Source organism: Microtus ochrogaster, chromosome 4, assembly GCF_000317375.1.
Source record: "Microtus ochrogaster isolate Prairie Vole_2 chromosome 4, MicOch1.0, whole genome shotgun sequence".
NCBI classification, from domain to species: domain Eukaryota; kingdom Metazoa; phylum Chordata; class Mammalia; order Rodentia; family Cricetidae; genus Microtus; species Microtus ochrogaster.
The window spans coordinates 58,028,540-58,051,977 of NC_022011.1; the positions used below are offsets into that span (position 1 = coordinate 58,028,540).

At 38.8% G+C, this 23,438-nt stretch overlaps 1 protein-coding gene across 1 annotated transcript in view; it reads left to right on the forward strand.

Annotated features, from left to right (window-relative positions):
* The window catches only part of Arhgap15 (Rho GTPase activating protein 15), a 601,354-nt gene that overhangs the window by 117,758 nt on the left and 460,158 nt on the right, over positions 1-23,438 (forward strand). The window contains exon 6 of the mRNA XM_005346381.2: positions 8,699-8,788. Coding sequence (XP_005346438.1) covers positions 8,699-8,788 — 90 coding nt within the window. The remainder of the gene's footprint in view (positions 1-8,698; positions 8,789-23,438) is intronic.

Consider the following 23,438-nt stretch of genomic DNA (forward strand, 5'->3'; position numbering starts at 1 on the left):
AGGATTTCTCCATAGCTTTTTGGTTCCTGTCCTGAGTACTATCTATCTTTGCCACAAGAACAATTATGCCAGTTATTGCAGCTCTCTGTGTGGGTGGTTTTTTGTTTGTTTGTTTTTAATAATAAATGTTAAGCAGTCTGCTTTATTTGGAAGTATACATCCAAGACATTGATGAGTGAATAACAATGGAGACAGAAAACACAGGAAGTATTACAGTGGACTCATTGCCATGCTGACTACTACTGCTTAGTCCAAGAATGCAGGAAGCTCACTGGACAGGTGCTCTGAGCAGAGTGACTCCTTGAAGAACACAAGAAGAAATTCTAGGGTCAGGGGACATGGGGGAAAGACAAATACCTTTCTCTTCTATTTCTCCTGAGTTTCCTGCTCCCTGCCCCGCCCCGGGTTTAAATTAATCAATAAGAATATCTACATGCTTGTCTCATGTTGACCCTTAATGGTTCCTTAAAAAGTGTGATTCCAATCCCTGTAGAAATGGAAATTCATCCACGCCGGAAGTAGAAGGAGCTAAGAACTAAAAAGGGACATACATACACTCTGGCCATGAAGAAGGAAGAACTGGAGTTCTAGGAAGGAATTCTGAGATGAGGGGCCATAGAGCTCAGATAGGGCTGATCACCTATAATGACAGTCATTGGAGTGGATGAAAATCTAAGAAACAAGTTTGGAAGAATTCCATTCGCTCTACAGGTAATATAAATATGAATCAAAATACAGCACAAGTAATTTATGGAGAGGTATCGGAATTATTTTAGAAAGATTTTGATTAAAAAGTAAGTCTGAGAGAGGTCTATTATATATTTAAAAGAAATAAACACTCTCTCCTCTAAATAGCAACAAAAGCACACATTTTACCACTATAACCACTAATGAAGGTTTACCTCTCTGAGAAGCCCATTTGATTTGTTCTATAACATACAGAGAAATTTTATTGTAGTAGCAATTTCAGTTCTTATTAGTATCATTTATATTCATAAACAGAAAACCCACATGTTATAATCAGTCTCCACTTTTGCATTGACAGAGGCCATACTTTAGGTATTAATAAGATCAGGTATCAATTTTGCACTCTTTCCTAAATCATTTTTTCCCAGATGAGAATTGATAAGTGAGTTTTGTCCTCCTCCATGAACGATTTTCCAGAATCAAAGCAAGTTATGTGGTTAAACTTAATTCCTCTAAACCAATTTTGTGTTCTGTGTTTCAAAACGGTTAAGGACAATCTCAGTCTATATTCCAAAACAAGCAATTAATCCAAAATAAAAAATGGTGGCTAATAACCTACTTCAGAAAGTCTGAGCTTTATCTTGTTTAAGAACACATCTAGGATTGAGGCAGAGAGGAGGAACGGCCCAATGATTTGTTACACAAGTGCCTAATGTCCATCACCGTAAAGCAAAAGACTGTCCACCCTGAGATGCTTCCTAATACACCCCAAAAACTATGTGCCCCAAATAGCTCATAAAACAGAAAACTAAACCCAAAGGCTTAATCTAAGACAAAGAAAAACGTACTATGTAGAGAATACTCTGTCAGTGATTATTGAGAAACCATGAAGATGGACTATAAGAATAATAAAAATATGAAGTGGCTAAGCACAGGATCAATTTTTAATGAATTCACATTGTTCCAGCTAAGAGGCTTGCATGCCTTCCTGTCCAGAGGCAGTAACTCTTCCATAGAGCTATCATCATAGTTTTAAAAATCAGTCACTTCCATTTTAAATCTATCTCCGCAGAAGATATGGCAGCATCAGTCCTAGATTTAAACCCATATTTAGTCAATTTATAACCATTATAAATTGGTATAAATTTAAAAAAAAACCTTTGTCCTTATAACAATATACTCTTTCATCCATTGGCTTCCATAGATCGTTAGCTCTTTCATGCTTGTGTTTCAATGCTGTAAGAATCAGAAATACATTTTCTATTAACAGATTCTTTAATTTCAGGCTTCTTAAACAAAATGTTGATGATTCTCTTCCAAATACATTCTGTGACTTTACCTGAACTGCTTATTATGAGGTTTAACACTTAAATACTAAAGCTTTCTTTTCTGATACCCTTTAGTGCTCAACATTTTCCAGCCAGGGTCTCTTCTTAATTGGGAGGAAGGAGACAGGTTAGAACTACGGTTTACACAATCCTCTGTCTCCTTGCCTTAGTGTTCTTGTCATGAAGCAAAGATGTTTGATCCTTTCATGTTACTCAAATAACCGGTTTTTTTTGTTATATTTCTAAACTCACCACATCACTAATCTTAATAGTTTTTATTTGTTTACTTATTTGTTTTTAACATGATACAAAACTGAACAAACCAAAGAAGAAGGAACCTCAATTAACAAACTGCCTCCATCAGACTGGGCTGTGAGCATGTCTGTGGGAGGCCCAGGTCACATGGGTTGGTAGCTCCTCAGGCAGGTGTGCCTGGGCTGTCTAAGAAAGGTACTAAACAGTCTGGGGGAAGCAAGCCAGTGATTCTCTGTGGTCTCTGCCTCAGACCTTTCCTCTACATTCCTGCCTTGGCTTCCCTGGATGACGACGGACTGTAACTTTGGTCAGTGTTTTATCAAAGCAACAGAAAGCAAAGTAGATGTTCTACATGTTCTATTGTTTGCTCTGACTGTGCCGAATGATAGTCTCTACTGAGGTCCTCCTACCTGCTTATTCTTTCATAAACGGCTTTTCTAATATTTGCTCTTTATAATCAGTAAGTCACTAGACAGAATCCGGATATTTTCTATTATAACTCTCCACCCAGTTCATAAACGATTTAAGTAGTTCAGATGCTGTGAAAACCTGTTGCGTTTTGAAAACTCCCATGGGTGTAGATAGTATGGCTGGTATGTAGAGAAAAGGAAATCACACTGATCTGGAAAGGGCTGTCAGTTAGGAAGTTGAGCTTATATAATGTACTGAGGGGTTTGGCTAGTATCTTAAAGGAATTAGAAAAGCCAAAATGTCTGGGGAAATGAGTACAAGAGGTTTTTTTGTTGTTTGTTCGTTTGTTGCTTTTTGTTTTGTTTTTTGGACTGGCCACAGAAGAAAAAGCTAGAATAATTCAGGTAAAAGAAAACAAAAGAGTTCAAAGGACTATTGTCACAAGATGGAAAGTGCAAAGGTAATTTAGAAATCAGGGATTTTTTTAACTATTTGGCTATCAGTGATGAGAGAGATGATGGAAGAGGTCAAGAAAATTTCATGTAGATGGGTAAATAGGTAATTAAACAAGATTAGCAATAGAGAGATGTAAAGAAGTCCAAGAAGAAGGCCCTGAGAGTCCTACAGCTTGTTTTAATATTAGTAGCCTAAAAAATAGAGTTCTGGACCACTATTAGAAGCTGGAGGGGGTAGGGCAGAGGAGCTGATTGAGGAGTCAACTTAGTACAAATGATGAGGCCAGATTAGATGCAAGACTGAAACCCACAGTATAGTGCTGAATAAGAAAATGTGAGAGATGAGGAGAGTAAGTCAGGGATCTTTTAGAAGCCATCCATAGATGATTTAGAAACTAGAGAGGAAGAGGAAGGTAGGGGAAACAAACAGGAAGTCATACAGGAAAAACCGAACAGTAGGAGCAAATAGACCTCGACCACTGACGCCAGGAGCATTTCTTGGAAGATGGCAGTAGTACTAGACAGTTTATGTCCAAATTTAAGGAGCAGAGACTAGGTGTCGGGTGGCTGGTGATGACCTTAATGGTTAAAAAATTTTACACTAACCAGAAATGGGAATAAAAGCCAGGCTATGTGGGGTTAAGAGGAGCATGGTATATGAGCAACAGGACACCATGAGTGCAGGTAGAAAATAGGAATTAGGTTTTTTGCTTTGGAACAGTGAACTCAGAGGAAGAAAGAATGACCAAGAACGGGAGGTTGTATACTGTACTGTCAAGGGCATGCTGCATGCAGTCAGATGAAAGAGAGTTCAAAGCTCAACTTAGGTACCTGCTAAATGTGTGGCCTTCTGTGAAGTACTTGGTCCCTTGCTGCTTGAGTTTTTTTCACATGCATGTTTAAGTGACTGACACTAGTTTCACAATGATGTTTAAAGAATAGAATATAAAAGAATTTAGTGAAAAACTTTCATCCGTTTTCGGTAACAACGGAACTTAGGAACTTTGCACGTGAGCTCCACAACCTTTGGGCAGCAAGAATAAGCCATGCCATAGAGCAGAGCTGGGAAGGGTCAAAACTTGGTAGTTAGTTACCTGTCTCAAGAAAGAACAAAGAGTGACTAGGTACAGAAAAATATTGTTAAGCAGAGTCAACAGTCCAATGAGTAAGGCAAGCACCATCTGGGATGCTGCTATCCTGAGGAGCCCACAAGATTATTTTCCCAGAAGACTTCTAAACAGACAGACAGTGAGCAGAGGACTAGTGGGAAACAGGGTGGGTAATCGGGTGGTTGAAGTGACTGTTGAATCCGGAACACTGGCTTATGCATCATGGAAAGACATGAAACCAGAAAGGTCTTAGAAGATGGGAAGGCTATCCCAAGACTGTTTCAAGAATACCAGAAGGAGTGTCAGGAGCAGGAAGGAATTGCACAGAACTCAGAGTTCTTTCTGTAGATGAGAAGCACAGTGAAGTCATAGATTGGGGAAGAGATGGAAGAGTAAGAACAAGAGGAGTTGGGACAGCAAGGGGACATGATCATCGAAGGCATGTTAGCCTGAGGAGCAAAGGGCAGTGAGTGGGAGTGGCAGGAATTTGGATTGGGGTAATCATGAGCAAGAAGCCACATCCACAGGGTTTGATGGACAATGTGGATGATATTTAGAGACTGGCATAGCTAAACGATGTAAAGAATGTGAAAGCCTGCATTGCTCTTTACCCATTGAGGTTTTCTATTTCAACATCATAGAACGACTAAAAATAATTAGGTAGTCTTTAAGGGCTCCTAATATGGAAATTTCTGTCTCTGCCTCTGCAACCTCCCCCTGTGTGTGTGTCTGTTTGTTTGTGTGTGTGTGTGTGTGTGTCCATATGCATGGGGTGTGTATGTATGTGTATGATGTGTTACCAGAGATTGAACCCAATGCCTTGTGTGTGATATTGACCTAGTGATTCAATGCAAAAGCTCAGCCCCAGCTATAAAATTCTTAAAGGAACAGTCAACACTTTTCTTAACCCTGGAGTTTCTGGATGGAGCATAGCTCACATTATTGATAAGGAAGCTGCACAATGTTCTGGCTATGACAAACAATGCTGCTATGAACATAGTTGAGCACATGTCCTTGTGGCACAATTGAGCATCCTTTGGGTATATCCCAAAAGTGGTATTGCTGGATCTTGAGGAAGGTTGACCTAAATGCCCCTCGACTGAAGAATGGATAAGGAAAATGTGGTACATTTACACAATGGAGTACTACACAGCAGAAAAAGTAACAACACCTTGAATTTTTCAGGCAAATGGATGGAGCTAGAAAACATCATTTTTCATGAGGTAACCCAGACCCAGAAAGACAACTATCACATGTACTCACTCATAAGTGGTTTTTAAAGATAAAACAAAGAAAACTAGCCCACAAATCACAATCTTAGAAAACCTAGACAACAATGAGGACCCTAAGAGAGACTTACATGGATCTAATCTAAATGGGAAATAGAAAAAGACAAGATCTCCTGAGTAAATTGGGAATGTGGGGACCTTGGTAGAGGGTTGAAAGGGAGGGGAGAGACAGGGAGGGGAGCAGAGAAAAATGTAGAGCTCAATAAAGATCAATAAAAAAAGAATGATTTCATGAAATTCACACTCAGTTTCAATGAACCCATTAAATTATTGTAATCACTTCCCAAATCACAAATGACTGCTTAGCTCTTAAACATTTTAGAAATCTTAATTTATGTAAAACAAAATTTTAAGACATTCAAGACTTCCTTCCAAAGCAGAAAAGTTAGTTGCATGTTGATATTTTTCTTCATTCAGAATTCCGTAAATATTCCTTGTAGAGCAAGTGTGTGCCAGGCACTGTTCCATACATTGGGAAAAACAGTGAAGGAAATGGAAAACACGCCCCACGTTGCAGAAGCGCAGCTCTAAGGGAGAAACACAGATAGTCAGTATATACAAAGAACACGTGGTACTTTCAGGAAGGAGTGAGGTCAAGTAAGAATTACAGTAGAGGTCCCCAGGGGTGCCGGGAAACAGCCGCTTTCCATAGGGTTCAAAAACCACCGCTGCTGACAAGGTGCCTACAGCAGGGAGCTGATGCAGAAGAGCCAGCTGGATGAAGATCTGGATGGAGGTAGTGTAGGTCGAATAAATAAAGATGACGAAGGGATGAAGGCTCTCCAACAAGATTAACTTAGCAGAAGGGATGTAAACACAGTCAACCCTGTCCTGCAGTCTAATGAGCAAGTCGCAGCTTTCCCCACCTTTGGTTGTGTTTTATCATGGTAATTCCAGTTTCACGGGCTGCATACTGGTTAAGGACAGGTTTTTGAGAGTCGTGGGTACCTCTCTGTGGTAAAGCATTTGCCTATGCATGGGCAAAGCTTCGTGTTTGATTTTCAGCACTGCATGAAGAAGACAGTGACTCCAGTTGCATTTGGATTCTGACCTTTAGAGCCAGGGAGATGGCTCAGCTGTTAAGGGACCAGAGTTCAATTCCCCCATAAGGTGGTTCAGAACCATCGATAAATTCAGTTCTGAAGGATCTGCTGCTCTCTTTTGCCACAGGAATGCAAGTGGGGCGTAGGCACACATGGAGGCAAAACAAAACAAAACAAAAAACACTCACACACCAAAACTAGTGAAATAATTTAAAATAAATAAGTTGAGATGCTAGTTAAGGAAATGCTTGATTATACAAAGTACTTCTTATATAATGTAATTCTGCAGCCACCTCTCTCTCCCACCCCATTGCATTATATGGGGCAAATAAAACCCTTTAGTTTTATTTCCTTAATGATTACTGTTGGTTCTGAGTATGAAATAATTTAACCAACTCTCCGGGAAGCAACTTGTAGGCTTTTCTTCATGAGCTCTACAGTAGTGACAGCCTGCGTGTCGATATCGAGGGATCCTGTGAAACTCACTGATTGCAGTAGTTTTAAGGGCCATGGCTGATTTTAAAGGGTTTCCCACAAGGCTTCTACTAAATGGAGGTGAAAGGCACGCTGTGAACTGCTATCCAACCAGGTGAAATTGTTCTTGCAGATAATTATGCTCATGCGTGTGCATGCATACACACACACACACTTTGGTTGCTGAAAGGTAAACATATCCTATTTTATCATGGGTAAAAAAAAAGGACAAAGAAAATCTACCAACTCCTGTTAGATTTTTTTTTTAAATCCAATCAAATTAGACAGAGTGGTTATAAGGCAACAATTTGGACAGAAAATATCTTTCAACATTTTTACATTCCTAATTTCAATATTTGACTTAAAGTTTATGAAAGTTGCCTAAAACATTTCTTTACTAAATATTCAGGATGTTCTGCAGGAAAAGAAGATGAGGAAATTATTGGATTTCTTTGTAAAGAAACTTAGAGTAGCCTAAAGCACATGAAAATTGTTGCAAAACATCTCTATACAGTACCTCTTTGGAAAACAGTAAAGAATGTCCAAAAATAAGCTTTGCACAACAGCTGAAGTTGTGTGAATTTAAACTTATGTAGATGATATTCACTGTGTCAAATGAAATTATCAGGCAACTATAGTTAACATTCATATTAGCTGGTTATTAGGAATTTCTGAAATAAAATTACTTTCATTTATCATGTAATTCATATAAAAATAATCCAATATTATGATTTATTTATTAAATAAATTAGTTTTATTACATAAAACTTACACACGTACTCCTAAACTTTTAAATGTGGATCTTCTTTCTGTCCTTCCTTCCTTCCTTCCTTCCTTCCTTCCTTCCTTCCTTCCTTCCTTCTCTTCCTTCCTTTTCTTCCTTCCTTCCTTCGTTCCCTCCCTTCCCACCCTCTCTTTCTCTCCTTTCTTCTTATTATGTTAAGACAGTATCTCACTATGCAGACCAGACAAGCCTTTGATTCACAGAGATCAGCCTGCTTCTGTCTTGTGAGTGCTGGGATTAACCATAGGTGCCACATGTCCAACTAAAATGTGACTTTGTAAAAGGCACATTGGTGACAATGCTACTTTCTGAATTTGTTAACATACAAAATACAAACATTAGAAGAGAGTTTGAGATTAAGCTGAATCTGTTTGCTCTAATTTCAAGATCATGTAGCTAGGTTCTAAGTAACTTTGCTGAGGTCACAAAACTAAACTAGACCTTTCCCTCTTACATAGTGATTTTTCTTTTACTTTTAGGTCTAACGGGTGTATGACTTAATTTTTGTTCCTGTCCATCTCTGACTAGATGATATAATACAATAGCAATATTATACAGAACAGAAAAGCATATCTTTAAGCTTCTATTTCTTTAACATTATGTCAAATCGTTGATAGAAGTATTGATCCTTTTTATTACGTGTAACTAATGAAATGTATTTAAAACTATGCTTGTAATTTTAGAGTATTAAAGTTATAAAATCCCAAGTAAAAGTCCCGCAGATTAGGTCTCCTCTGGGAAGCACAAAAGAGAGGCTTCGTGGCATATGTATGTACAACCTCTAACTCGGTAAACTTATTTTTTTCTGACAAGCTTCTTCAGTGCCCTGTGATCTTTATTCTTATTTTCATTTTTGTTTACAGAAAGCCAGGCACAAAGCAGAATGCGTGGATTTGCGTGGTGCACACATAGAATGGGCCAAGGAAAAATCAAGCAGGAAGAGTGTCTTTCAGGTAGGAATGCCACATGTACTCAATTTATTCCTGTTTCCTCTAAACTGGAGCTCTCTTGGGTAATCAGAATGAGATTACCTTCCTATGATGTTTCCGTGTGCATGAGCTACTTGTCTGAAGGTCATTATGAAAGACTGACTCTGACTCCTCTTCCTTCTGGAACCGTGGGTTTATTTTGTGTTTTCCCCTGATGCCTGGTTACTATCTAGACACAAAATAGATGCTCTGTGCCGGTTATTATACAGCAACATCATTGATCTTTGCAATGTATTTGATAACTGTTTGGGGTGCCAACCTAGAATGCTTTGCTTAAATAGATGTGACGTGGCACTTTCAAACGTACACAAATTACAATTCCCTAATTATAAGCTATGCTCATTCATTGCCATCCCTGCCTTCCAGTCATTAAGAACATTTACCAGCGGAAGTGAGGAGCAGGGGAGAACAGAGCAGCCTGTTGGGGAAGGCAAGGGCATGCGAAAGGGAGGAGAGAGAGAAATCAGAATGCATTCTATACATGGACGAAGTTGTCAAAGCACAAATTTAGTTAATAATAAATTTTAAACCAGATCCTTTTATATTGACTATTTTCACTTTGGGAAGAAAATTGCTATGATCGATTAACAGTCAGAATCATAGTCCACTGAGTGTAAAATAAACCACAAAATCCTTGAATGAATAGAAACCATAAACTTTGGTATCTCACTTGTGAAATTACTTCAGATTATAATTATTTCAAATTATAAATTTGATATGTTTTTCCATTTTAAGTTATATACAACATTTACATTTTTAATTTTGTTATATTTCAGAATTATCCCATGTAGGAGTGAAGGGAGTGGATTAATATTTACTGATATTAAATATTTTCTGAAGTAATTCTACTTTTTAACTAAAAGTAAGTTATTATGTAATAAAATACATTGATGAAATCGGTATAAGGATCTTGCAGTAGCATATGTGGTGGCCTTTCCTGCTTCTACCCATATGAGGGGAAATAGCTCACTTCCAGTATATCCAGTATGGGTTACTTCCTCCCATACTTATTCAGATATAGTAAAATAATTCAGACCTATTCAGATTTAAAAAGAAGAAAAGCTATGCATGTCCTAGAATACATTATCTTTCCGTTTCTAATTTTGCTCTACTTAAATATAGAGATGTTTTTAACCAAAAATTAAGTGAAAAGATAGATATAATTATCATCTGTCAACTAAAAATACAATTTTAAACAAGAAGGAGGAAGGAAGGAAGGAGGCAGGAAGGCACACGTAGGGAGAGTGATCTCAACCCAAATGGCAGAGAATTTAGAGAACCAAGGTATAAATAATAAGATGAACTTTGTTTGAGAATGAGAAGGTAAGAATTGATAAAAAATAACCCTCTCCTCTTATTTCTGTCTCTTGGTGTTATGCCAACAGCAATAATAAAACATAAGGGTCATAATTCAAGTCACTGACAATCTAAGACAGTGGCTCTCATCCTGAGGGTCGTGACCCCTTGGAAAACCTGTATCTCCAAAAAAAATATTTACATTACAATTCATAACAGTAGCAAAGTACAGTTTTGAAGCAACAATGAAAATTATTTTATGGTTGGAGGCTGCCACAACATAATGAACTGTATTAAAGGGTTGCGGCGTTAGGAAGGTAGAGAACCATTGATCTAGGGCATGATCAGATAAGCTAAATGATGTATGTCTACATGCATTGTGGGTACCCCAATTAAGAAAGTTGTAAAAGAAAGATATCGTGCTCAATTTTAAGAACATGATGTTTGTAAAATGGATCATTTTTTAGATCTCTGAGGCCAGTTTTTCTGCATTTATCTCTGTAAAGTTTCAACTAGACCAAAAATGAGGCTACTGTCAACTCTGTGGTGCACAAATGATGGTATATATCGTCCCTAGCTTTTGAACTATTGCTAATGTTCATTCTTTTATAATTTCCATTTGAATTTTATATATACTTCTGAATGCAGCTTCTTCCAAAAACATTGAAGTCTATTTCACCTTTTGCACATTTAGTGGCTTGAAAAATTTTGTCATCTATTTTTGTTTTTGATATAATTGAACAATTCGTGGGGCCTTGAGCCTTCAATATTTACACAGATGATTGGCAGATGGGTACATGCACAAATAGATAGCATGATTCATATATAGATGATGATGATGATGAAGATAGATAGATAGATAGATAGATAGATAGATAGATAGATAGATAGATAGATAGATAGATAGATAGACAGATAGTGAATAGGTGGATAAACTCTTGATAGTTTTGTATGTAGAAATAAAAGGCTATAAAGATATTGTGAACACAAAAGTTACGTAAAATTCTGGTATGAGTTTCTGTTGGATAAACCATCTTGCTTTCCACAAGCTTAGGTTAAAATTTACTAATATGCACCCATCAAGGAGATCAGAACTGTCAGTCGTTTGAGTAGAATAACGTGAATTGCTTTTATAGTTCTGTTAGCAAAAAGAAGCATTGGGAAGAATTTGCAGACGACTAAGTCCCGATGATGTTGTGCATCAATATTTGATAAGATACATTAGCTGGGCTAACTCTCAAGTGATCAGAATAAACATGATTACATCTCAAAACACAGTATTAAGGCATGGGTGGGTGTTTGAGAGTGCAGAAGGGTTTCCTTACCTACTGAATAATGAAATGTTTCTTCCCGACTGAAAAAGACCCTTCTAACTTTAGCTGAGGTACCACATCAGAAATAGTTTTAGGATTCCAAGTTTGAATTACGCTTGATATTCAATCTCAGCCTATGAATTATAGATTACAGACAGCAAATGACTATTGAGATTTTTAGTTCCAGAAGAATCAAAGAAGAGCAAAATTAGAAATAATTTAAAATTTGAAATCTGTCTTTAAAAAGTTGACGGATTGGCAATTATATACTACATAATTACCATGTCTGCAGAGAAGTCAAACTTGAAATGAAGAGGAAAACAAACAAAAAAATTGTGAGTGCCTGAGATATGCTGGAAGCACACATTTTTGATACAGAAAGATGGAATATTTTCATACACTGTTTATACTTTGTAGACATCTGATTTGTTCACTTTCTGCATTTAACAAAATCCAAGTTTTATTTACAGTTAAATTTCCATCAAACTCAATGTGGGTTCAGTCTTCTTCTAATAGTACATGCTAATATCACAGTGATGATAAAATTATAGCATATAATTTAGTATATATAATATAAATTTAGTATATAATAACTCTTGGTAAATCAAAATGGTATTTGCTTTCTGAAATGAGGAATCTCTGCCTATTTTGCAACTGGAATCTTTGGGCTACTTTTGTCTGATAGGCATTGTTCAAGAGCAAGTAACGTTTTTTAAAAAAAGTGCTGTATGTCTTTAAAAAGTCTCCTGTCTATGTAATCAGAGGTGTCAAACAATTCTATAAATACATCTTTAAAGATCATCAGGTGTACATTTATATAGGATTTCTTGATCTTGGGAGTTACACACACACATACACACACATGAAGCTTTGCACTTATGAAAGGGCCATACAAATTCTAAACTAAATTGCTGTATGTCCACTGCTCTAATGGTTGTTTAATCCTGCAGAAAGGGTAACCATGAATTATCACAATTTTGATGTAACTTGAGAAGATATTTCGTCAGTGAGTAATTTGGGATGAACTTTAGACCAGTTTTCTTAGTTAACTAAAAGCAATGCCAGGTCTTCATCGGGGAGAGCCTGGGCAAAAAGATTTATGTGCAAATCACGTTTTAAACATTTCTGCTAAGTGCTGGTTTTCTCTTTTTGGTTAGCCTGAAACTTAATGCACCAAGGATTAAAAGGATTACAACATAATCTTAAATAATCCCAAATGTCATTTACATAGAGATAGTTGTAATAACTAAACAAAACTCCGCTAAAGGGTTGTAGTACTGTAAGGCAGCATCCAAAGCACAAGGGGAGGTCAAATCTTCTCTTGTCTCGCTGGCCACACTGGGCATTCACACTGCGTTACATCAGGAAGGTTAACTGATAACATAGTTTGGAAATTAGCTAGAGAAAAACTAACACATCATTTGGGGGAAGCTTTAAAGAAAATCTTGTTTCAAAGTTGACTGGAAATTTTCATTTAGGTTGTTTCTCTTCCTTTGAGTTTGAGGTTCTTTGAACAAAATCTTTGGAAGTCTAGGGTGGGGAACTCATGACATACTGTCAAACAGAGGGCACAACACAAATATGCTCCCAGCCTTCCAGGAATGCCACGTGTTAAAAATGAGAAGGCGCTGGGCATGGTGGTGCCAAGCCTTTAATCCCAGTCCTTCTGAGGCAGATGCAGGTGATCTCTGTGAGTGTGAGGCCAGCCTGGTCTGCTTAGTGAGTTCAAGGAAAGTCAGAGCTATATAGAAAACCTGTCTCAGAAAAAAAAAAAATGATAATGAAAACAGAAACAAGACTGAAGACAAAGCAATGATTTCCATTCAATTAAGTTATCACGTGATACTCTTTCTCGGCAAGTAAAGCAGTTTTAGATGTGAGACTGGAAATTATCTCAGTTACTGTACCTATTGAGCCAGGAAACTGGGCATGCCCTAGCTGCTTAGATTGTGACTGCTGGGGCCAGATTTGAACACATGCAGTATGACAAACAACAAAGAAAACAGTTAGGGAATTCTATCTGCAACATTAGCCTTGCTTTACAAGATTCCCAAGGAATAACTGAATAAAGAACTAGAAGATACTGTGTGTTTCCTTGGTTCTTTTCTCAGTATGGAGCAGGACAGTAACTAGTTTTTACGATATTGAATCATCTGTCCTCTGAATACATATTTGCCTCCTACCTAGTATGGCTGAATAGGTCTCATTGTTTTCTAAACAAATTTTATGAAATTTGACAGTGGGATTTATTGGCTTTCTATAGATTACATGTGTTAAGTCGTAAAACTCTACCAGTTAATAAATAATGAATAGAACTATGCCAACTGCCCATCTGTAAGACAGGAAACATGGAGACAACTTGGTTCATACCTCCATCAGAAGTTCACAACATCAACACTGTGCTCAAATGCCCGGGATTAACACTGTCTCTTTAATACAAAACCACGTCTGCAGGGAGGGACCCAGTTCCCTACAAGGAAAGTCAAGGTGGAATAGTTTTAACATTTAATTACTCATGTTGCTTTTCAGACTCTGGGTAAACTCCTCTGGCTATACTGTATATTAAATACATTCATGTAATATTTTCCATGGATATGCATTACAACTGAACATAATTTGATTGCTCGTCCTGATCTGACATGTCTTAGCTTAACATATTTCAGTGCTACTTACATTTATTAATGTGGAGATAATTTAATAACATTCTGGAAAATACTACTTTCAGCCAAAAGGAAAACTACTGGTATTTCGCTTTTATACATTTCTTGTGTCAAGAGGGGTGGTTTAGAAGAAATCTGAGCTTTTCTCTTTTATTTCACAATGTGTATTGTTAGACTAAATGCAGAGGGGAGATTCTGTACATTTATACCTGCATTAATTTGAAATAAGACTGATTTCAATTGACAGGATTGCTCACAATGTCTCAAAAGGCATGGAGTCAAAAATAAACCAGTGTAAAGAGAAGCATCAGTGTCTAACATGGCTTTGGTTTCCTCGGTGGCTTGCCTTCCACCATTTCATCTGCCTACTAAATACTCAACCATCCCGCAGAGGAATAGTGGAGAGGCATTTGGGTCTGGGGACCTGCATGTTTTCAATTGAACTTTATGCAGACTCAGGGCAGGATTCCTTCTCCAACTTGCATTTTGTCACACTGAGAAAGGACAAAATAATAAGCCCACCTCTTCCAGCCTCCTGTCTGTGTTAAAAATGAGGAGGCCTTTGGTGTGTTTGTAATCAACTACAAAGGAGTAACTTTAACACAAACACAGGTGCTCATCATTATTTATTCGTTCACTAACCAGATCATCCTCTAACCTTAAGCTTGAAATTCCAATTGTAAATTTTAGCAGGATCTTGGTGAGGGTGATACAGATTGTAAAATGCAACTAACCTTGGAGCTCCTCAACTTTTTATGTATTGCCCTCAGGTGCTAAGGATTTAATAGCTCCAAAGAAAAATATTTTCATTTCTTGGTCACAGGGTATATGTCCTTCTGCCTTGTTCAGATTTTAGTGTTCAGTCCTTTTTGAAAGTGTCATTGCTGCAATATCTAGTTGGTATAAACTAGTTATATATGTTACCAGTTTATATAGTTTATACTAGTTACATGGAATATGCAAGTTAATACAGTAACAGAAGCATATTCCCCTGGAATTTTCTAACAAGCTCCCAACTGCAACTTGTAGAGACAAGTCCAGTAACAATGTCCCCAAATAAAAGGGAGAGAAGGGACTCTTTCTGCTCCCCTTCCAAGGTGTCAAAGCAATACTCTTTTCTTGATTAGAAGGAAGCAATATGATTATTTTATGAATGTTGGCTTCAGTGTGTCAGTGAGATTATGCTGCAAAAGATTTATTTTGGAATTAGGTCTTTGACACACACACACACACTCTGATAGAGGGAGAAGAGAGAGAGAGAGAGAGAGAGAGAGAGAGAGAGAGAGAGAGAGAGATTCATCTACCATCTATGTGATTGGCTATGAGAAAATGATCCTGAACACAAGAAAAATGAATGTATTCAAATTTTGATGAAACCAAAAACACATTAGCACTGACTAATGAAGGGAGAGCAGAAACAGGAGCTAGGTGAAAGCACGCCAATAAGATGAAGACAACTCCCATCCCTTCAGACCAGACCACGCCCATCCCTTCATCCCGGACCACACACATCCCCTCAGACCAAATCACTGGGCAACACTGGCTTTTTACTGATTTAATTTGAGGAAAGTAATAAAGACCTTTTCAATTATATTCTTGAAATTAAGACACAAAATTTAAGTATGTTGCTAGAAAGGACAATATCAAATTTTTCTTCCCTGGCTGTGAAGCTCCGGAGTATAAAGCTTGGGCTCCCCATGGTTTTTTTTACAGAGTTCCCTCACTTTCAAAAGCTAAACGAAGGCCCACTGCTAGAGCCCGGAGATTTTATCTGTCCACGCTAGTGTCAGGACAGAACAAAACTGGAGGGCAGTAGACATTACACTGACCATATTGATAGATTTTAGAACCAAATCGACCAGAGGGACTCAGATGTAAGCTTTCCAAAATGACATAAATTAGATCAAACTTTTGAACCGAAAGGAAAGAACTTGTCGTGCGCAGTTTTCTTAGAGGAATAGAGAGATGTGGCCTAATGGGCTAAAGCCACTGCTTTGTTCTCTTTGACTCCTGAAGTAGCTGGGGTCTAGGGTAGAGATGAGAGTCTTTTTATTTAGGCAGTCTGGGTTTCGGCCTGATCTCAGGCTGCCTGCGGCAAGCTGCCCTTCTCTCCTTGGCCTGGTGCTAGGACCCCCACCTCTCATGAAGCTTCTTTATTTTTTGATGCCTCGGTAGAGCAAGTGTGCTGGTCTCCAGGCTATCCATGGGTGTCTGTGGCTCACTGAAGTTTCTTGGTGGTGTTCACACGATGAGGCTTCCAGGTACTGGTTAACAAAACCTAGGTCTTCAGACTATACCAAGCAATGTGTGCAAACAAATCCTGGGCCTCGGGACAGGTTTCATGGGACAGAAGTGATAGTGCCAAGAACTAGAATTTTTCTACATGTGAATTTCCATCTTGTATAAAGAACAGAAAATAAGACTTTGATTCTGGCACAACATTCGTACCATGGGCTCTCTTTTGCATATCTGTTTCAGAATTCTTATTTTGTATTTGTAAAACAAAGTAGCCATGTTTACTTCATGCCGAGTCTGGTTTTCTTTCCTTTTTAATAGCAAACAGATGTATTCCAGAAAAAGGAATAGTTTAATCCCTAAAGTTGGTATATAATATATGGAGTCAATAAATGGTAGCACAGTTTATAGCTTGTCCATGAGGAAGACAGAGTAAAATAAAATCAAGTACCTTAGGAAAGCACAAAATCACCTTTATATAAATAACCAGTGCCATTCAGTTTTTAGAAAGACAGGTAATGAGACTATCTGAAAGCAAGAAACACACATTCATACACAAACACAAATACACACACATCAGCATACACACACGCACACACGCACACACACAATGTTTATTTGCCACTAACCACAAGAAGGAGAAAAATCTGGGCAGTGGTAAGCAAAACTCTGAAACCTCAGAGCAATGTTTAAAACAGGATAAGAAAATAATAAAGCAAGCATCATAAACAAAGGCTTGAAATGAACTCAAGAAAACAGTCAGTTTATGATGCAAACTAAAGCCAGCACTCACACACTCGAGAGACCTTGCCTGGGATCTGTGCAGAATCTTTCCATATACAAGTGTACTGTGCTACTAAAACTTTGGCAGATAGTACAGACTTAAAAGCAAAGATATAATTTAGGAATATATATGTACATGCAAATACAGGTATGCATCCAATCAATTAGTGTAAAGCGAGGTCATGAATGGGAAAGAGAGTGAGAAGGGGTATATGAAAAGATTTGGAAGGGAGGAAAAGGCAGGGAGAATTGTTGGAATTAAATTATATTCTTAATTTTTCAAAAGGCAAGGATCTAGGATCTAGGAAGATGGCTCTAGAGGAAAGAGCACGTGCTGTGCAAGAATGAGGACCTGAGTTCAAATCCCCCATACCTCTGTAAACAGCTGTGGGTGGCCCCGTGTGCCTCTGATGCCAGCACTGCAGCAGGTAGAAACAAGAGGATTTCTAAGACTTTTTGATTCAGACTAGCTCTAGCTTCAGTGGGCGATGATGTTTCAAGGGAATAGAGCGGAGAAGACAGAGCAGAACCTCCAACACCCACCTCTCTCTTCCCTACAAAGACTCAAAAGACTCAAAACTGACTAAGACAAAGTCAGTTTTTTCGTCAATTGGACACCAAGCTAGAGTTATCTTGCAAGAAGAACCTCAGCTGAGAAAATTCTTCAGCCTGATAGCCTGTAGGCAACTCGGTGGGGACATTTTCTTGATTAATTATTGAAAAAGGATGCCTCAGGTCACTGCTGGAGGTGCCACTCCTAGGCACAAGGTTCTGAGTGATACAGACAAGCAGACCGGGCAAGCCATGAAGGTATAATCCAGTCAACAAAGTTCTCCTATGACCTCTGCTTTAGTTCCTCCCTCCAGGTTTCCTCCTAGGCTTCCCCTTATAATAGACTTTGATCTGCTAACCAATTAACCCTCTCCTTCCCAATGGCTATTGGCTATTGACCATGGTTTCATGATCTTTATCGCAGCAATAGAAGCCTAACCAAGACACACATGCACCATGTAAACACACCACACCACACACACACACACACACACACACACACACACACACACACACACCATAAAACACTGCAGGACAGTTAAGGCTTCTTGGAATTTGAAGAGGCAGCCTATTGGAAAAGCACTGTCTTAACTTTAACAATGAGATGAAATGACGTTTGGGGAGGAAACTGAACCCAGCAACACTTAGGCTTCTATTAATGTATGGGGTTCATGCTCTCAAGAGAGTAAGCAAATGCATTTCTTCTTGGTAGAGACCCCCAGGCCCAGCCTCACCATGTTATGGGACATTTCATCTCCAGCATGGACAGAGGCTTTCTAAATCATTGTAGGGTATATGTTCAATGCAGGCTTTTTACAGTGACAGCGTTGACACATTGCAGAAGTCACCCCAAGGAACATGAGCTATTGACACTGAACTTCCTTTGGTACCTTAGACAGACCTTGGTAGTTCTGTTTGTTTTATCGACCATTTAAACAATGCTTAATTTTTACGACTCCCACTCCCACAATTAAGTCAAAGTCAGCCTTCCAATGTCTGCTTCTATGATGGATTTGAACGCCATTCATTCCAGAGAGATTACATGTGCAGTCTTCAGATGTTACAGAGTGTGCTGATAAACGTGGTGGGAAACACGTGGGACCTTTCATCTCTCATAGATGCACTGGAACTTACACAGTCACAGATGTCACTGTCCACCTCAAAGGAAGGAACAAGCCCCTGGCTGTCCTCAGCTCAGACTTACATAGCGGACAATGAGGACTACTGAGAACTCAAGAACAATAGCAATGGGTTTTTGATCCTACTGCACATACTGGCTTTGGGGGAGCCTAGGCAGTTTGGATGCTCAACTTACTAAACCTGGATGGAGGTGGGCGGTCCTTGGATTTCCCACAGGTCAGGGAACCCTGATTGCTCAAGCTGATGAGGGAGAGGGACTTGATCGGGGGAGGGGGAGGGAAATGGGAGGCGGTGGCGGGGAGGAGGCAGAAATCCTTAATAAATAAATAAATTTAAAAAACAAAAAAACAAAAAAAAAACAAAAAAAATTCGGCAGCGTTTGACGTTTAATCCGCATAGTAAACACTTGGAGGCTCAAGTGCTAGGAAACAAATGCTTCCCAGAAAGTACAATTAATGGCATGAGCACGTGGCTGGCTTCACTGCAGACGAATTTGTCCTTTGACTAAAGTAAGGATAGTTCTATTATTAACACGGGAAATCTTAGATAGGCGGCACAGACTGCTGCATTATTCATAGAAGCATTGCTGCCATCTGGTGGCCGCCTGGCAGTTCAGCACAGACTGCTCATTCTATCCCACTGGGTCTCCTTGAGGGCTGCCTGACAAGGCTCTGGGGTGGTGAAAAAGAAAGTGTGAACAGTTAGGCCTAAGATGTCAGTCACTTGAGGACTGCCCTTGCTCTCCACACGGTGGTAGAATGAAAGACTCAAGGCGGTGGTGAGATGCTTGAGCATTTTTGGCCTTCATGTGAATGTATATTTTACAAGGCTTATCTAAGGAAGTTCCTCTTGGCTGTTGTTGACTGACAAATTTTATTGACATTCAGTTCTGTTGGCAAATAAATATGTACTCAAATATTAGAAAGATGTATTGAGTCTAAGGATATGTTATTTTGTGTAAATAAGAATATATGTGAGATGCTGTAATCCCTCATTTGGATCTAAGCATGAATTTTCTTAAGTTATCATTCACTGAGTCGGCTTTTGGAAATAATACAATTTATAATATCAAAAAAAGAAAAATGAACAGCAATTCATAAATCTCGAGATTCTAGCTCAGTCACTGAAGGGTTGTATGAAGAAATCTGATTAACTGTACACGACTCAGAAACCTATAAAGTAATCTATCTTTGCGGATTTAGAGATCGAGTGGCAGATATTCAGGTCACACTGCACGTTAAGAATCTGATGACTTATGGCTTACTCTCAGTCCGATGAGGACACCTTTGTGTCCTGGGCCATTGTAAAACTTTCTAAAATCATGGAATGGCTCCTTGTATGTGGTTAAATCAGAACCTGAGAATGGATGTTTATGTAGATAAGAAACCTTTGAAGAACATGATATAATGAGTTAAAATTGCCCCAGGAGGGAGGTTGGAGCTCCTTGAATTCTCAGAGATGGTATTTAATAGTTAATGTTCACGTTCCAGTGTGTGTTTCCCTGCCATTAAACTGCCTTATGACTTACTAAAACTCACCGACAAAGAGGCATTGCAGTACCCCAGAAGAATTACAATATTGAATGAATGTTATTCTTTGCCATAAAGGTTACAAGTGGCTATTTTTACAGATAGACATTTGGATTTTATTTTAAAATTCTTCGGAAGGCTTTGGTTCAGCGTCTATACAATTGCTATTACCTCTGTTACAAGCGACTTTTGATACTGAAAATATTTCCTCCCTCAATACATTTAATTTGGCTCTTCAAAAACCATGTCACATCTTGCTGTAAGAAGGCTAAATTCCTTCAGGTCCTCTTCTCCCTACACTCTCTAGGAAAGATGACAGAAACAACACACTACAGCCCTGTCAGGAAAGTAAGAGCCATGTCACTTACCTCCGTCTCTTTCATCTGTAAGTGTTCATTTTTAAGTACATCTCTCTTACAGTGGGCTTGAGTATAATTTCATGGCGGTTTCTAATAGCTCCATAATTGACACAGAAAACCTTTGGTCATGATACTCAGGTATTAGTCGTAAGTTGCTGTAGCATTTACTTTTCAGCACTTCTACAACTTCTTAACAGCACATTCCTATTTAGTTAGGAAGATTATTCATATGCTGTAACAAATCATGTTGCTTTAAGCATTTTAGTATACAGTGGCTCAATGTTACTCTGTAGTGGGGTGTTTGCTGGTGTCTTGGTTTATGCCAAATTGTAGTACTGACAGCCTGATCGCAGTGAAAAGGGTTCATCTCCTTTATTAAGGAGGTTTTGAAAATCCCTTTAAGGATACAGTTTTGTTATAGGAGCCTCTGTCTCTGTCATAAAGTCCAAGAAACTGAAAGTTGGTCTGCTCTTAGTTTATTGATGGCCAAATCTTAGAAACCAGGATTTAAGAATCAACAAGAGTGAAATAGCAAGAAAAAGCAGCATATACAAAGGATTTATAAAGTTGGTCACAGGGCAGCATGATGCTAACTAGATTTTTCCACCCAAAGTTGCATAAAGTGTTTAAAGAAAAGATATTTTTTTTTGCCTCCTTCTGGACTGGTGTCTTTAGGTCTTCCAATTTCTTGGTTATGTGGTGACAGGAAGACTCTTCTAGGTATTCTCTTTATAGAACTTCTGAATATCCATAGCAGAAAAATGCATGATGCAGATTGAGGCAAGATGGATGCTGTCTCAGGAAGGTTGAAACCAACAGGCAGCTGTGCACATCAGCAAGTGCAGACACAGCTGTGGAGAGATGAGGAAGGAGAGCAGCAATGTGTGATGCACTATATCCTAGCAACATGCAAGTGCCCATGTATCTCACATTAAATGCTGCCCAGAGCCTCAGAGATGTAACTGATCTCAGGACTACAGAAGAGTTAATAAAAAGTCTCATGGAAAAAAATTCACCTTTTTCCCTGCAGGAGGCTGTATTTGATATTCATTGAGTATTTTCTTACCAGGGATTCTCGATTTCTCTCATCCATTGTCATGTTCTGTTTTCCTGCTGTGCCATGTTTCATGTCCAAGGGTTGTACAACCTGGTTTTCTTGACATTTCCAGTCTTCATTTAATGCAGTCCACAGCCCGCTGCACTCACCAGGTCTGGAGGCAACAAGAGGCAACTCCCTGAGCTACCTACAGGCCAGAACCTTTCTTGCTGTTAGTGTACAGAAAGAGTGATACCCTATTGTTAGAAAGGCCAGTTTCCCCATGTACATTTCAGACATTTTACTAGATTGTTACTCTATATCTTCAGTTTGCACAGCTATCTGCCATCAGCCATAGCTTTAAGCTAATTATGTATCATCAACACCTTTAGAAGCAAACCTCTCCCTATCTTAAGAAGAACAATTGCCAATCCAGCAAAGACCAGATTTGAAAACGTAGACGTATAAATGGTAAAGGTGTATTCTATGATGGCTATTCTTTTTTCTACTTTGGTTCTTAGACAGCTATGGTCTAGTTTCGGGGAATGCTCTGTCACATGTCACCATGAATTCCGTGCTGTGGACCAGTCTGGTGAGTGCACGCACTTGGGCTGTAGTATGGCAGACCTTTCTCCTTTAAGGTACTGCCTTACTTCAGATTAGTTTTAAGATACCATACCATTGCAAGGTTAACTGTTCCCAAGTGATGGGGCACTTGGGAAGAGCAGTATACCCTGGAGCTAGGTGTCCAGGCTTATATTTCTTTTACTTCTCTACCTCGAGGCAGTGCTTTGAATAATTAATGTCACTAGGTCTGTGTCCTTAAAGATCAAAAACAGTGGAACAGGCACAGGCACTGATCAGAAAATACAAACCCAGCATTTCAAGTCCAGGGAGGCTGAGCCAAGATCCCAAGAACAGAAGGGATCTAATTTGCTGCGCAGAACCTGAAAGATGGTCTGAAGTGCTGAATGTTGTCTCCGGATGAAAAGCTATTCAGTAAGCAAAGCTGTACTGGCTTTGTCAGGAGGAAGTAGTACTGTTAGATCAATGTAGAGTCACTATGCCTGACACTATGGCTGCCCCGATCATGGATTTCTTTTACAAGATCTAAATGGGTAAGGATAGAAGATGGAGATCATTGAAGGTATAAGTCACCTTGTTCAATGCTGTGATCTCTGGGAAATATTAAGACATTGAGAGGAGACTTAAAACGGGCATGTTCCTGCTGGCTCTCAGGAATCCACGCATATTCTCTGGACTTCATTGTCTCTTATCTTCTAGATTGTCCCCCTATAGACCTCAGGTCACCATATAAAGCCATCCTTGCTATCTATGTTCTTCCTTCAAGCCACCCAACTCTTAGTTTTCTTGCTGCTTGCACATCTCACTTGTGAGAGCATTTCTGCTCACCACTGCCCTAAAAGGGTGGGTTGATGATAGGTGCCAAGCCTGGTTTCTCATTCCACATCAGCTGACTTCCATGAGATCCTCCATGAGGCTGTAAGGCCTAGCTTAGGAAGCAGTCCTAGAAAAACATACGAAGGGAAATGGAGATTTTAGCCATTTGTTTGTGGGATTTAGATTCTGCCAAACTGTTGTCCCAAATTCTGAATGTTGTATTTCCATTTAGGGATTGCCATGTAGCCCTTTATTTAGTGGATTTGACAATGTCAATCATTTAAAAAGCTAAAACCACATAGTCTGTTGA